Source organism: Parasteatoda tepidariorum, chromosome 10 (genome assembly GCF_043381705.1).
Source record: "Parasteatoda tepidariorum isolate YZ-2023 chromosome 10, CAS_Ptep_4.0, whole genome shotgun sequence".
In the NCBI taxonomy this organism is placed as follows: Eukaryota; Metazoa; Arthropoda; class Arachnida; order Araneae; family Theridiidae; genus Parasteatoda; species Parasteatoda tepidariorum.
Genome location: NC_092213.1, coordinates 86,144,544 through 86,159,644, shown reverse-complemented (window position 1 = coordinate 86,159,644; position 15,101 = coordinate 86,144,544). Strand labels below are relative to the sequence as shown.

General features: G+C 32.2%; 1 protein-coding gene across 1 annotated transcript in view; it reads right to left on the bottom strand.

Moving 5' to 3' along the window:
• LOC107456081 (spindle E) overlaps positions 1-15,101 on the bottom strand; it is a 153,037-nt gene that overhangs the window by 66,695 nt on the left and 71,241 nt on the right. The window contains exons 14-17 of the mRNA XM_071186577.1: positions 6,700-6,804; positions 5,770-5,864; positions 1,524-1,655; positions 1,289-1,442 (exon numbers count right to left, since the gene is read on the bottom strand). Of these exons, the coding sequence (XP_071042678.1) occupies positions 1,289-1,442; positions 1,524-1,655; positions 5,770-5,864; positions 6,700-6,804 (486 nt within the window). The remainder of the gene's footprint in view (positions 1-1,288; positions 1,443-1,523; positions 1,656-5,769; positions 5,865-6,699; positions 6,805-15,101) is intronic.

Below are 15,101 nucleotides of genomic sequence, written 5' to 3'. Positions count from 1 at the left end.
AATAAAATATTCAAATAATTATAATCAAACAAAACAGGATGAAATTGGGGGGAGGGAGATTCCATTTCAAAAATTAGATTTTTCGGAGATCTAAATCCAGAATTTTTCATGACAAATTTTGTTCAATACTGAAATTCATGACTTTCCATAATTTTTCATGACTTTCCAGGTGCACGGATACCCTGTAAATACTTTCTAAGGACGGGATAGCCAGGTTGGCAGAGAGCACTGGACACACATTTGTGAGAATCCAGCCATGTGAAGATTCCCCGTACAGTAAATGATGACTGGTGCACGTTAAATCTGTTAGGTCACAAAGTTCTTTATGTTGTTGTTGTTAATTTACGTCGCACTAGAGCTGCACAATGGGTTATTGGCGACGGTCTGGGAGACATCCCGGAGGATGATCCGAAGATCCATTACAATTTTGATCCTCTGCAGAGGGGATGGCGCCTCCGCTTCAGTAGCCCGACGACCTGAACGCGAAGTTGAGTACTTTACGGTAGCACAGTTTAACAAGGACCCATACCGCACACTAACAAGGACCCATACCGCATACCAGTCGGACTTCTATTTAACGAATTTCCGTTTTGCAAATTTTTCTAGTTCGCGAATTTTTTCGAGGAACCAAGAAAATTTCTTCGTAAAATAACTTCCAAATAGCGAAGTGAATTTTCTATTGAACGAACTTTTCTCTATTTCCCAAAAATATTTCAGTACATTTTAAAGTTGTAAATGCAATTTACGGGGGAAATGACCTTGAATTGATATTTGAAGCCACTTAACTTTAGTTTGTATTTCAAGCGAAAAGCACAGACAAAATTAACGGCTTTTATCAGTAGCAATTAAACTTATGAACGCGTGTGGTAATCCATGTTTAAAATTACTTTTATAATAAATGCAGCAATAATTTTACACATAAACTTAGCCTTTTTTTAGCTGAAAATATGTGTAGCATGATAGTGTAACATTGGATTATGTTTCGCTGTATTCTTGCTTTTCATGCAGATTTCTTTTACGGTTAGGATTTATAAAATAAATAGTAGATACTACTTCGCAAGATAAAGTTATATCCATTGCTATTTTAATTATGCCTAGTGTTTAAGAGTTTAAAAACTGTTTTGTGTTGTGTTAGTATTTCAAAAAGTAATTTTCTACTTAATGAATTTTCCATATAACGAACTTATTACCAGGATTTAGCGACTTTGTTAAATAGAGGTCCGACTGTATTTGCTTTAAAAATATATCGCATGTCTTATAAAATATATGCATAAAAAATGGTTATTACCGATTATAATACAGTCATCTAGACAACGAAATACATATCCAAACACTATTAACTTGCTGAGCTTTATATCCAAAGGTAAATTTGACATAACACGCCCAATGAATGTGAGATCACCATCAAAAGGATTCAGCGATCTGGAAGTAAGTGCCAAAGCCTGAAAATAAAATTTTATGACAGATAAAAACGACTGACAATTCTTGGTAAAAATGAAAAGAAAAAAAAGTAAAAATGAAACCTCTTTCAGGTGCAATACTGCATTTCCGATGTCAGAGAGGTCAGGGGGATCTAGAGCGAAAGCGAGCATTTCTTGAGGTTCGCAAAGATTCAACCTTTTCAGCTGCAAAATTGTCCGTGTGAGGGGACATCTCTGAAATAATAATAGACAATGAGAAGACATCTTAACATGCAAATTACTTACCAGGATAGTAAGCATAGCTGCCAACCTCTAGTTATAAAAATGCAGAAGATCGACAAAAAAATGCAGAAGAAATGCCTAAAAATGCAGAAGATTTTTTTGCAAAGATGCTTTAGTAGCACCTTTTGCTTTTACTAAAAAAAATTTCGTAAAGTCTCTTTTAAAACAAAGTCTACCTTCTTCAGACTTAATTATTAAATATTTTTCTAGAGTCACATCAGACATCGATGAGCAGAATTGAGTCCGATTTTTTTTTACTACAGAAAACACCCTTTCGCATTCAGCATTGCTGTTGAATAAAGTCAATATAGTCAGACTTAAAGAAAATACTAGTTATTGGGTGGACGGGTAAAATGCAGAAGATCTTATCTTCGGTGCGAAAAAGCGGTAAAAATAGCTAAAATAAGTAAAATACAGAAAGCTTCTGCAAAATGTGGAAGGGTTGGCAGCTATGAGTAACATAAAAACATTAAGTATCTGCGTGAACAATCCTAAAGTATCTTTTTTGATAATAGAATCATTTTATTAAACATACGTAAACAGTTAACTATTTAAAATTGACAAAAAAATATCTATATATATGCACATTAACATTGAGAACATTACAGAAATATCAATATTAACAGTTATGCAGAAATAGGAAATTTAAGAACTGCATTCATATGAAGTAATTGTCATATCAAGTAATATTAGTAATTTCGCTCCAAACGAAATTTCATTAAAAGACTTCCTACTTTCACTGCAATCTTTTACCTTCATCGTAAAGCAATAGTCACATCGAGTGGAGTCGTAAAAAACTAGCCAAACATATGCTCGATCACCGACTGTCGAATCACTAATCTTTGGATTCAAGTGGCAGTTATATCTTTTCTTTTTGGGAGCAGCTTTGGGAATACAATTAAACACTGACTCGCTTCGACCTTGCCGAAATCCTGATTGTATTCCCCTGACACTTAAGGTGAAACTTATGAATGGTTTTTCAATTAACAAACAGTAAGTTATAAGCTTTGTATAAAACTGTGTTCAGTTGACAAGAAATAAATAATAAAAACATTGTAAAATATTATTAAAAATAAATTATTGCAATATTAAATAATCTCTCTGATGTTAGCTGTTATGCCAGTTACAACCCCAGCTTCAATTCAAATCAGCCAGATTTAAAATCACTCAATAAATAATGAACTGATTCTTTTCTTTATAAAATACTGATTTAAATCAAACGACTTCTACCGGTTTTATTAAAGACTATGGAAGCACTTAAGGAACCACTGTCTGTTGTTTACTTGACCCCACCCCCCACTAATGTTTGTGATAGGCTTCCCTCCCTATACACACACACACATATATTATTATTATCCGAATTATTACTTAAGTATTAAACGAATTATTATTTAGTATAAATTTGTAGTTACAACTGCTAATGTTCAACTCCGTAGTTTTGAACCCAACACAAAAGACAAGGGAACGTTTGGATCAAGTATTGTGGGAAATTTGCTTTTGTGGAGGACTTTTTGATGAAACTAACCCTCGTTTGCAAAAACTACGAAAAGCTCTTACGGTTCGCCTGACGGCAAGGGGTCTCTAACCCCAGATCCATCAACCACTGAGGATATTTTGTGTCATCACCGTGGTCGGTGCAAGCCGGATGCGCAATTCGTGTATACCAGCCAACACTGGGATTCAAAACCGGCTCACCTAATTGGAATGCGAAAGCTCTATCCCCTGAGCCAGGGATGGGGAAACTACGGCCCGCCGGAAGATTTCATCCGGCCCGCGGGCAGAATTTTAACTAGCCGATCAGTGGCGAATATATCTACTTTGTTTAAAACTATTTTTGTTGATTTCTTTTTTAACAAAGTACTGATGACCTTTTCACTTTCTCTATTTTTGTTCTACAAAACATAAATTAATTAAAATAGTTAGCACAAACAGCTTTAACTGGTAAAATGTTGAAAGCAAAAGTTCTTTATAGAATAGCTGTAGATTAGCTCCAACTAGTATTTGTCTTTCTCGAGGAGCAGACATATGGAATCTAATATAGGGGAATTGTACTTCACATGAGGCTGACTACGCGTTTTAAGTTCAAACGAACGGATTTTTCTGCAGGCTTGAGTTCTAACATAATTTACTGCGTATGGAAAGGTTGCACACATACAACGTCATTGTAAATAATGGTGAAATTATTAAATGTATAAAATGGCTTCTGCCTTTTTGAGTTATTTGTGAAAAAATTTTATCACAAAATGGCAACTAAAAAACGCAAAGTTGATGTAGAGTGACATGCACTCAATGATGAATTGACTTTATTTTATTTCAGAAGTTTTTACTCGGCCCACCAAACTTTTTTTTCTAGATTTTTGGCCCACGACCAAAAAAGTTTGCCCATCCCTGCCCTGAGCCATCACGACACAAATATCTGGTTAAGAATAAATCCACCGTGGTTTCAAAATCATGAAACGAGGCTTAGGGGAAATGTATTTCTTGTATCGGCTGCACAACGAGACAATTGAGCTTTCAAACTGTGGCAGGCTGTGGCCAGAAATTACTGTACCTTGAAGATATTTTAGCCAGGGTGGTATAGAAGTGGATTATCTACAGGAGACCTCTATATGGATACCATATGAGTCAATTATGTGGGACTCACATAAATCAGAAGTATTTTCTGTCAGAGCCCACTTTTAAACCATATATTGCTTTGTGCTTTTTTTTCCCTCTAATTGCCCATTTAGCATAATCTTCATCCAAAGGGGATTAAGTATGCATTTCTTAAGGTTGCCACTCAAATCTAAAGAAAAAAAGGTTTCCCGTGTTTTCCCTGTATATATTACAAGCAATATATAAATAGGAAACACAAAATCACTGTGCAAATGTATGAGCTATAGTAAGATAACTAATACTAGTTTAAATTGCTGGAAAGTGAAATAAAGAACTGTTCAACGTACATACAAATAATAATACAGTATAGTATAGCTGAACTATCTTTAAATAATCATAATTTGGGACCCTGTCATTTGCATGTGACATCAGGGTTCACGCAGAGATCAGAAGAAATCAAAGGAGTCCAAAATTTTAAGGACTTATCAAAAATTTAAAAACTTTGTGTAAAAGATAACTGGAATTTTTTTTTTTAAAATTAAAAAGCAGTTATTATAAGAAACTTGCAAAAATGTATATTTTGCACATTTTTTTTCTAACTCTTTTGAAATAAAGTTATCACTTTTACACATAAATATATTTTTCAGTTTCAAATATTGTAATAAATCTAGTTAAAGTACAGATGTTAAAGATTAACAGTAACAATCTTATAATTTTAAATTTAAATACACAAAAAAATCTAAAAATTTTATAAAAAAAAAAAAAAAATCACAGTAAATTATTAAGTTTGCTGGTAACATGTAAAATTAAAATTATTTGCTGTTATTTTTTTCTTCTAACTCTTGCAATTCAATTTTTTTTTCTTTTAAAGTTCTTCTAAAACTATTAGATTTTGGCAGCTAAGTTATCACTTATTTTCCCTGCTTGGACAGCAAATTCAGCAGCGGACTTAGAAAGTTCATCTATGCAATGCAATAATCTAAGAAGTTTCTAAGGACTAATTTGGAAATCTAAGTAGTTCCAAGTACTCCTTGGAGACTTTCTTATTTCCAAGGAGTATAAGGAGTCTGTATGTGTGCATGTGTGACGTCACGAACTCGGCGTGTTTGGCCAGACTTTTTCATTTGTTGTGTGTGAATCATGGGTAGTTCATGTCAGTTCTCATCTGCAGTACTTAAATCTGAGCTGAAGTTTGTTGCCTTTCAGTTGCTTTGTTCATAAGAAAAGTAGAATGTCTGTTTGCAGATTTATATGTTTTTAAATAAATTATACATTATTATTATATATACTACAGAAGCTCAATTTTTTCGTTTTAATGGAAATCAGTGTTTCAAATCATATTGGAAGTTTTCTTGCAGATTTTCAGGTCGATGTACTTCAATTATTAAGAGACTCTAGTTCAAAGCATGGAAGACAGAATTAATGTTTCTCTTAGGATGCGGTACAGCAGAGAAAGATTCCAAACACAAACCTTTATCTCTGGAATGCCATATTCAGGAAACTTGTTATAAAACTCTCTGGGAACCATACGATACACTCTTCCAATGTCAACTCTTCCTGCTCTACCTATAACAATACAAGAGTTTATGGATACTATTAAAAAATAAACTTTACACAGAGATGCCACTCAAGTCGGGAGATAAAAAATTCCCAGTCAATATTATACACTATTTAGTCAGAATTATTATAACAGACATTCATAGATGCTCTCAAAAACTCATTCTCCTTTAGTTTGAAATTATCAGTTTTGAAGATTTCTATCATTCTAATTTGTAAGTAATCAAAACTGTACCATAATTAGTTAGTTTTTAAATCGTCTGAATACAAATAGAGGTGTGTAATTTTAAATAGCATGAATATTCAATCAGGATATGATTTTTACATCCAGCAAATACAATTTTGAATGGCGTTTAGATAGTTAGTGAGATAAATTGAGCAGTGTATTAAATTCTACATTTTAGATAGGTCATTCATCAAAGATAATAAAAGAAAAATACGATATTTAAATAAAACTTTATTAACATTTAAACTTGTAGAACAAAAGAATAGGCATAAAGCAAAGCGCAAAAGAGAGAAAGAACAAAATTGTACTTTGTTTAACATTTAATTGTTTTTTCTATGAATTATCCATTGTATGTCAATCTCAGTATTCACTTTTATGTCATTTTCCGAATTTCTGCCACAAATGTGGTAGTAAAGGGTTTCTGCCATGCCGGCTTTAACCGGTTTCTACCAGTGGTTTTAACCACATTGGCAGAAACTCGCCAACCTTGAGTCAATCTGCTGTGAGAGTGGCCCTTCGCTCCGAAAAGGTTGTGCACCCCCTACTGTGCAGATTTCTAAAACTAAAGGTGCATTTGTAGAAATAATTGCAACACTAAAAGTAGTAAAAAAATATAACCTTTTCTTTGAATGCAGTTGGCTTTAGAGGCCCATTCCAGCTGAAGACATGTATAGTTTGTGGTCGTATCCGTTACTAAATTTTTGGTCAAACAAAAATCTATCACTGGAAAAAGAAAAGGAATTTCCTCTAAATATGCAAATCAGAAATATTAAGTGATATTCGTACACACAAAGTGCACATACTTACAAAAAACAGTCAAATCCCGTTAGAGCCAATTCCTAAGAACCTGTGGGGATAGTAGTTTTCGACAATGTCAACCTTCATCTATAAAAAGGTATCCCATCTATCTATGTATCTATCTATATATATGCATTAATATATTATCTTGTGGTGACAGTAGTTATCGACAATGTCAATGGTAATCTATGAAAATGTATCCCATCATAGAATCGAGTTAACATGTCTTATATACTAGTGAATTGGAATTGTATTTTTGTAGAGGTAGACACACAGTCAGGGGTCTGTCCAGGCCGAAATCACTACCGTTCAGCGGTACCTTCACAAAATACTTTTTCTTAAAATTTTATTTTTGTATCAATTAAGNATCTGTCCAGGCCGAATTTACTACCGTTTAGCGGTACCTTCACAAATTCAATTTTAGGTAAAACGGTAGTTTCATAAATTCAACTTAAGGAAAAATGGTAGTTTCACAAAATACTTTTTCTTAAAATTTTATTTTTGTATCAATTAAGAAACGATAAATCTATATTTTTACAATGCTTTTGTGTTGATTTTTTAATATAATTTTTCACAAATTATGTCAAAATTTTCACAAAATAGGTACCTTTCAGAAAAACCTAGACCGACCCCTGACAGTACTCCCCCACCAGAATTATAGCTGTGATAGAATTCGATGAACAGATACCACTAGTTGATTCATTGCTGTTTTTGTAAGAGGTTGGGAGAGCTGTATTAAGATCACCATCGTTGTTGCTCCTGTGTTGCTATTAGCAGTCGAGTGTATGCAAGCCGACGTGTGATTGAGACTGAGTAGCAACAACGAGAGGAGGTGGATAATGTTGCAGTCGCAAGTCGACTGTTCAATGTGGACCATCCATTGAAGCAGGCGTTACTGTCAAGGTAGGAGTGTCTATTTCGAAGAGGGAGTTTAATCTAAGGTGCGCATGTTCATATCACGCCTGGGTCAACAATGTGGGGATAGTAGTTTTCGACAATGTCAACCTTCATCTATGTTAAGGTACCTCATCATAGAATCGAGTTAACATGTCTTATATACCAGTAAATTGTAATTGTATTTTTGTAGTGGTAGATTAAAAGGAAACAATGCATTTATTATCACTTACCAATCAGAAATTACGTCATCCGTAAATTTTTATCAGTACAAATAGTTTAGAACCAGTGGAAATTAAAAAATTCTCTAAAACTATGCATATTTTCAAACAACCGAACTGGAAAGCACTTTTTTGGAAAGACACCTGCATAGCTGCCAACCTCTAGTTATAAAAATGCAGAAGATAGACAAAAAAAAAATGCAGAAGAAATGCCTAAAAATGCAGAAGATTCGCAACTGCATACTAATTACCAATAAATTTATGAAAGAAGTGGATTTTAATTATTTATTTATTTATAAATCCACTATAATATAAGCATAAAAAAGCAGTACTCACCTTTTTTTAAAACAAAAAAAGGAAACATTATTTTTATAAACTTTAGATCAGCTACTTGATGGTACAATATTAATTTAATAATTCTTGATTAACGGCCCTGCCTAAGGCTGTTACAAGAGGAGTAGCGACGTCTGACTTAAAGAAAATACTAACTATCAGGTGGCCGGGTAAAAAGCAGAAATGTGGAAAAAATAGCTAAAATAAGTAAAAATGCAGAAAGCTTCTGCAAAATGCAGAAGGGTTGGCAGCTATGCACATGCATTTTTACTTCATCAAACATGAATGGGTTGGGGTTTCGGGGTGGTACCTTCCGAGTGATTCGTCTTTTTTTGACATGTCCCTTTCACATCTGAAACTCTTCATTTTGAAGATGCAAAAATATTTGAATTCTGAGATCATTGCGTACTTTTAAAGAATGGAAAAATGTTGAGATCAGGAGAGGAAATTAGCTTAACCATTGCGTTGGTTCCTGGGAATTCCCTACAACGGGACTTGACTGTAAATCAAAAACATTCATTTTACCAAAAACAAATTTTGAGTACCTAACACACACAATGAACGCATGCAGTAACAAATAGAATTTGTTATTTGTGTAACTTCTATGTACATGTTCTATGTTTTCTTTGATTTTTTTTCAAAGAACACCATAATTTTTAAAAATTATGACAAAAACATTTTATATTTGAATCAAATATGACTATGAGTGGGGATTTTGTTACCAATTCAGATATTTGGAACACAGTGAAATTGAGGGTAAATTCCATTTTAAATATTAGATTTTTCGACGACCTAAATCCATGACAAAGTTGAAAAAAAATATATGAATAATACGTGTATAATTGAAGTATTTCATCAATGTAAGAACATTTAAAAGGCAGAAACGCAATTAAAATCTAATATATTAGAATAGATTAAAAATTACTTATTGGAAACATAAGCACCAAAAAGATTGTTAATTGAGCATTATTAATTTAAAAAGAAAACATTTAAAAAATCTTTTTTAACTCCTATTATAGAAACATCCTTCAAAGAAACTAACAAATATTAAAGCAATCCATATTCAACTAAAATTAATCCACAATTATTAAATTAGGTTAAATAGAATAAATAACTAAAGAATAATGTTTTTTATCAACAGAAGAGCAAAAATATAAATAAATAAAAACATATTTTTTAATCATGAGCTATAAAATAAGTTTCAATAAAACAAAGCTGTAAGAAGTAGAAAAATAAAAGTAGAACTTATTAACCAATAAAATGAAATAAACTTTTCTACAACTAAGTCATCCTAAAAAAATTAATTAAATTTAATAAAAATATTATACAAATAATCAGTATTTAATTAAAATTAAATCATATTTAATCAAATGACAAACTTTTTTAAGAGGAAAAGAGAAAAAACTATAAAAATGCAATATGTTAAGATTTTCGATTTAAAAAAAAAATGAATGGTATAAATATGAATGAAAAAATAGATAAAAAAATATAAATTACGATAGTTACACCCTAAAATTAATAAAAAAATAATTAAAAAATTTATTTTAATGAATGAAAATTATCAAAACACAAAAAGAAACTAGCAAATATATGAAGAACATTGATGTTATTATTTTTTTTTAACTGAAATAATGCCAAATTATAATCAACGAAAGATTTGTTAAAATAACCAAATTAACTAATATAAAACAAAACTAATTATTAAACACCACAATATATTTCAAAATTGGTTATAAGAAAACAAAGAAAATGATAAAAACTTATTAAAAAAATTTACAAAACAACAATTAAAATTTAACGATACTTAAAAGAAGCGTTGCCAGACATTTTAAAAGACCGCAGATAAGGCAGGACATAAAATCAGATTAAATTTAAAAAAAAAAAACGTTATTTTAAAACTTATAAATAACAAGAACTTAGAAGATTGAGTACAAAATTTAAAGGGAACGGAAAAAAAATTCAAAACTTAATCGAATTAGAAATGTATCACTTGAAAAAAAAGAGAAAGCTGCAACAATCTGCTTCATAAAACAATAGTTTGCTTTTAATCACAAATAATTGATTACGTTTAAACTGCTTTTATTTATAAAAACAGACGATTTTTAACGAAAGCAGGCGTGATTCCACATCAGGCAAAACTTGCAAATGATACCCCACCTCTGAGGAATCAGAATAATTCACTCAAAAATGTTTCTTTAATAGATATCAAATAAATAGGCATAGTAAGGGATAAAAAAAAAGTTTTGTCCTTAATAATTAATGCATGATGTGAAATTATTAAACAATAATTTCCCTTAATAAATCAAAGAGAACAAAAATAGAATTTAAAAAAAATAATAATTAACATGTCAAACACTCTCAAGACAGAAGTCTCTGCTCAAGTTCCTGACTTGGTCATCCAATTGACAACACTCCAAAAACATTTAAGAACGCTTTAATATTCTATTGCGCAAGTGCAAATTACACAATTGAAAATGTGAAAGTATGCGATAACAAACTTCAAAATTTTAGGTTATTAAGGTGTTCCATTTCTTTTCTCTTTTCTTTTTTTTTGCACACGATTAATTCCAAGAATTTTTCATGACTTAACGAAGTTACTATTTTCTCCGACAAAAACACAACAATAATTTAAAAAAGCATTATAATAACATTCATTGAAATAATAGGTATAACCAAAAAACTGTTATTCTCTGCATCTTCCTATTTAAAGATTTTAAATTTAAAAGACAGAGTAAAGAAAGAGTTAAAGCAATAAAATAGCTGAAAAAAATACAAAAGCAAATAATTTTTTTTTCTGCAGAATTACATTCCAAAAATTCTTTTCTTGTTCATTGGAAAGGAAAGAAATACTCCTGATTTTTCTGTTCTCATTTCGGAATAAAAAAAATTTGCCAATGACTAGCTTGCTTCAGCTAAAATTTTAAATTTATAAAATGAAAAAAAAAAAAGAAAATTCTGAAATCACAGAAGTTTAAAAGATAATTTGATCTAGAAATGTTTTTTCTTTCATTTCTTGAAAGAACACCATAATTTTTAAAGAGCACGATAAAAACATTTTATATTTTAATCAAATATGACTGTGAGTGGGGATTTTGCTACAAATTCAGATATTCGGAACACCATGAAATTGGGGGGAGGGGGTACATTCCATTTTGAAAATAAGATTTTTCGATGGCCCAAATCCATGACTTTTCATGATTTTTTTTTCAAAAAATAGTTAAAGTCATGACATTTCATGAAAAATTTTGTTCAATACTGATATTCATGACTTTCCAGGTGCGCGGATACACTGCATATGATGTTTGTGCGAAGGGAAAAGTAGCAGAAGGGCATGCAACACACGAATGTATGGCGTGAGGTGGACTACCGTCTCTAGATGCTTTCTGTGTGACCGACAGAAGTCGCATAGAAAATCTGTGACACATGTATACAAAAGTTCCTTCTACATTCCGTGTACATTTTAACAATGAATTCTTTTTCATTAAATAGTTATTGCCGTTTGTAATCGCTCTATTCATTTTGAATCCACGAAAACGTTTTAAAAATTACACAGAATATTTTTTGCAGAGTTTTGAGGTTCTGCTTAGTTATTTTAGCCACAGGAAGCAAAATAAATATTACTACAAAAAACTGTTAACGAAGACACAAAATAGAAAACAAACCATATTTGACATCGGGTACAGTGATGGAACTCTCCGCAATATTTGTTGAGATAATTATCTGCCCAAAAAGAGAAAAGGGGAATTCAATTAAATGGACAGTTTTGAGAAAATGAATGAATACAAAAAAAAAAGAAAAAAAAAAAGATGAAACTAACCTTTCTATGATCTGCATGAGGAGGTTTGAAGACATTCTGCTGTTCCTCAACCGTAATGGAAGAGTGGAGGGGAATAATCCAAAAGCTAAATATTTGGAAAAAAAGTCTTATTAATTTACATAGAAGAATGTCATTGATTTTTATTGGGAAGCTGATATAAGTTCTATCATGCTCAAATAACAGGGTGCATAGTCAAATTTTATAACAAAAAATAAGCATCTTTTAAGTACTTTTTAAGCACTATATACATCAAAATGAAGTCAGAAGTGCAGAATAGCTTGCAAAAAGGCAGCAAAGTTGCACATGAGAGTGCAAGAATCTCACCGAACTCAGCTCAGTAGACGCACATGCGGACTAAGTATTTCATCAAACATGTAATATGATTGGTGCTTTCATACGCTACGGACCAAAAGTAAGCTGAAATGCATTATGGTTCAATGAATTGTGAAAACTTAGAATAAAACAATGTGAAAACCATGCTTTTGCACGGTTGTATGTAGCAAAAATCGACATGGTAAATAAAAAAAATCTTATTTTCAAAAAGGGAAAATTAAGCCTTTTCTTGTTGTTGTTGCTTATCCTCTTCTGGCCTGACGAAGTCAGACCAGACCTATGAGGCGGAAGCCCGGTGTAGATGGCATTTAGGGCAGAGGTTTTAGTTCCCTCAGAAAATAGTAAACCTTTAAGATGGCCGGTAGCTAGGTGGGAGATGGTGGTGCAGACTCTCCTTTCAAAGGGAAGGGTCATAGAAGCTCCAGGCTTATTTCCCTTGTACCAATGGTGGGTGGGGGGAATCAACCAGTCTCTGAGAAGCTGGGATTTCTTCAGGGAGTAGAGTTCAAGATAGGTAAGATCAGAAGAGGTAGGGTGTGGTTGGCTGCAACCCTCTTTAGCTAGGCTGTCCGCTAAATCATTACCATAGATACCGACCTTTAAGCCTTTTTTTAAAAACACCCAATGAAAAAAAGCACCTTTAAGGGCTTTTAAATTATGAAAATTGAAAATAAGCACCTTTAAACATTTTTTAAAAACGCTACACACCCTGAATAAGCTGTGATTGGTAAAAGCAAAAGTCAGTTGACACGAGTGCGGAACCATCTTTACCCATGGGCACACCAGTGGCCTCAAGCACTCAGGGGGCCCTTGACTTGCAGTTCATTTACGTTGCACCAGATCTGCACAATGGGCTTTTGGCTACGATCTGGGAAACATCCCTGAGGATGATCCGAAGACATGCCATCACAATTTTGATCCTTTGCAGAGGGGATGGCACCCCCGCTTCAGTAGCCAGACGACCTGCTCACAAAGTCGAGCACTCAACGGTAGAACAGTTTAACGAGGACTGACACTGCACACCCTCGGTCCCTACGCAGACAGATCTAAGTGGTCACCCAACCGCACATTGACCGCAGCCAGTGATGCTTGACTTCGGTAATCTGTCGGGAACCGTGTCTTAATGATCAGACCACTGCTGGACAAGGACGCTTGACAATCTTTTCATAAATTGTATTAAAAGCAAAAATTAAGAATAAATAACATTGCATTGTATTCTTTTTAAAACAAATATATCCTCGTGCAAAGAGTGTGAGTTGTTTTACTTTTTTCTACAAATAGTGATCGATTATCATGAAAAGACCAATAATTTGAATAGTTTATCAACAGGAAAACTTAAAAAGTCAACTGAAATCAATTAAAAGTATTCTATGTTGAAATGAAGTTTTTAGGTACTCAACTCTCTAAATCATATTATTGTTTCTAAATAAGCTTGACCACCACCAACTCTGCTTAGTGTTTATAATTAGTTAAATAAAGTAATAATTTGAAAGAGTTTAGAATTGCACATTGGACAGCAACTTTTAAACTGGTTATGTCTGATGTGCATTTAAAGATGCTTTAATAACTTGATGAAATAATTCATACCTTTTGAATTTTTTTTAAAATTTAATTATTTAGCTTCTTGCAAAACTATGGTTTTGAAAACTATTGAGGATTGCAACTCGTTAGCAGCTCATTTTTTTTTTTTTTTAACATTATGTATAGTTTGAAAATGCTTTATTTTATGTGCATTGCTTTATTTTATGAACAAAAGCCGGAAATTGAGAACCTCTTGCAAAAAGCTGCACATGATAGTGCGAGAATAATTCCTACTGAATCCAGCTCAGTATATGCACATGCTGGCCCCACAAGAATTTCATCAGACACGTAAAATGATAGGAGCTTCAGTACCCTATGGAACGACGGTAAGCCGAAATGCATTGTGTTTGAATGATTTGTGAAAACGTTGAATCCACACTTTTGCATAATACAAGATCAGGGCTTCCACTGGATGAAAACAAGAAAAGTAGTTGCTATAGTTGCATCATATATGAAAAAAAGTCTCCTAAATAGTCTCCAAGATATATAAAATCATTGCTAACATCAAATCCTCCTCAAACATAATTTTAATTATTTGTGCTGTAATAGTATAAAATTCAAATAATATGCAGTTAGATACTCACATTTATAAAAAATGTACATTTATTTGTGGATTTCCCAACAATATATAGATAGAAGAATGCCTAGAGAACTGCAGTAGAATTTTTAAACATTTTAAAAATATCTATTTTTAGTTTCACTCTTTATGAGGCATAAAGCTTCAGATATCATATAAGGAACAATAGTTGTAATTAAAGAAAAAACATTTGAAAAAAAAAAAAAGCTTGGGACAAAAATTTTAGGCATTATAAAAAAATGAAGTAGAAATGACAATTACTTTCATACATAAATTTTTTTTTAACCTTACTATAAAATAAAAATTTATGTGTAGCATATTCGTATAATAAACAAAATCTGCATTCTAAAAGTTCTTAAATAATTTTAAACAATAATATGAAAGGAAAATTATTATATAGGCACAATTATGATTGCAAAAGCACGCTTTTGTAAGTAGCGAAAATCGACATGGTAACGGAAAAAAA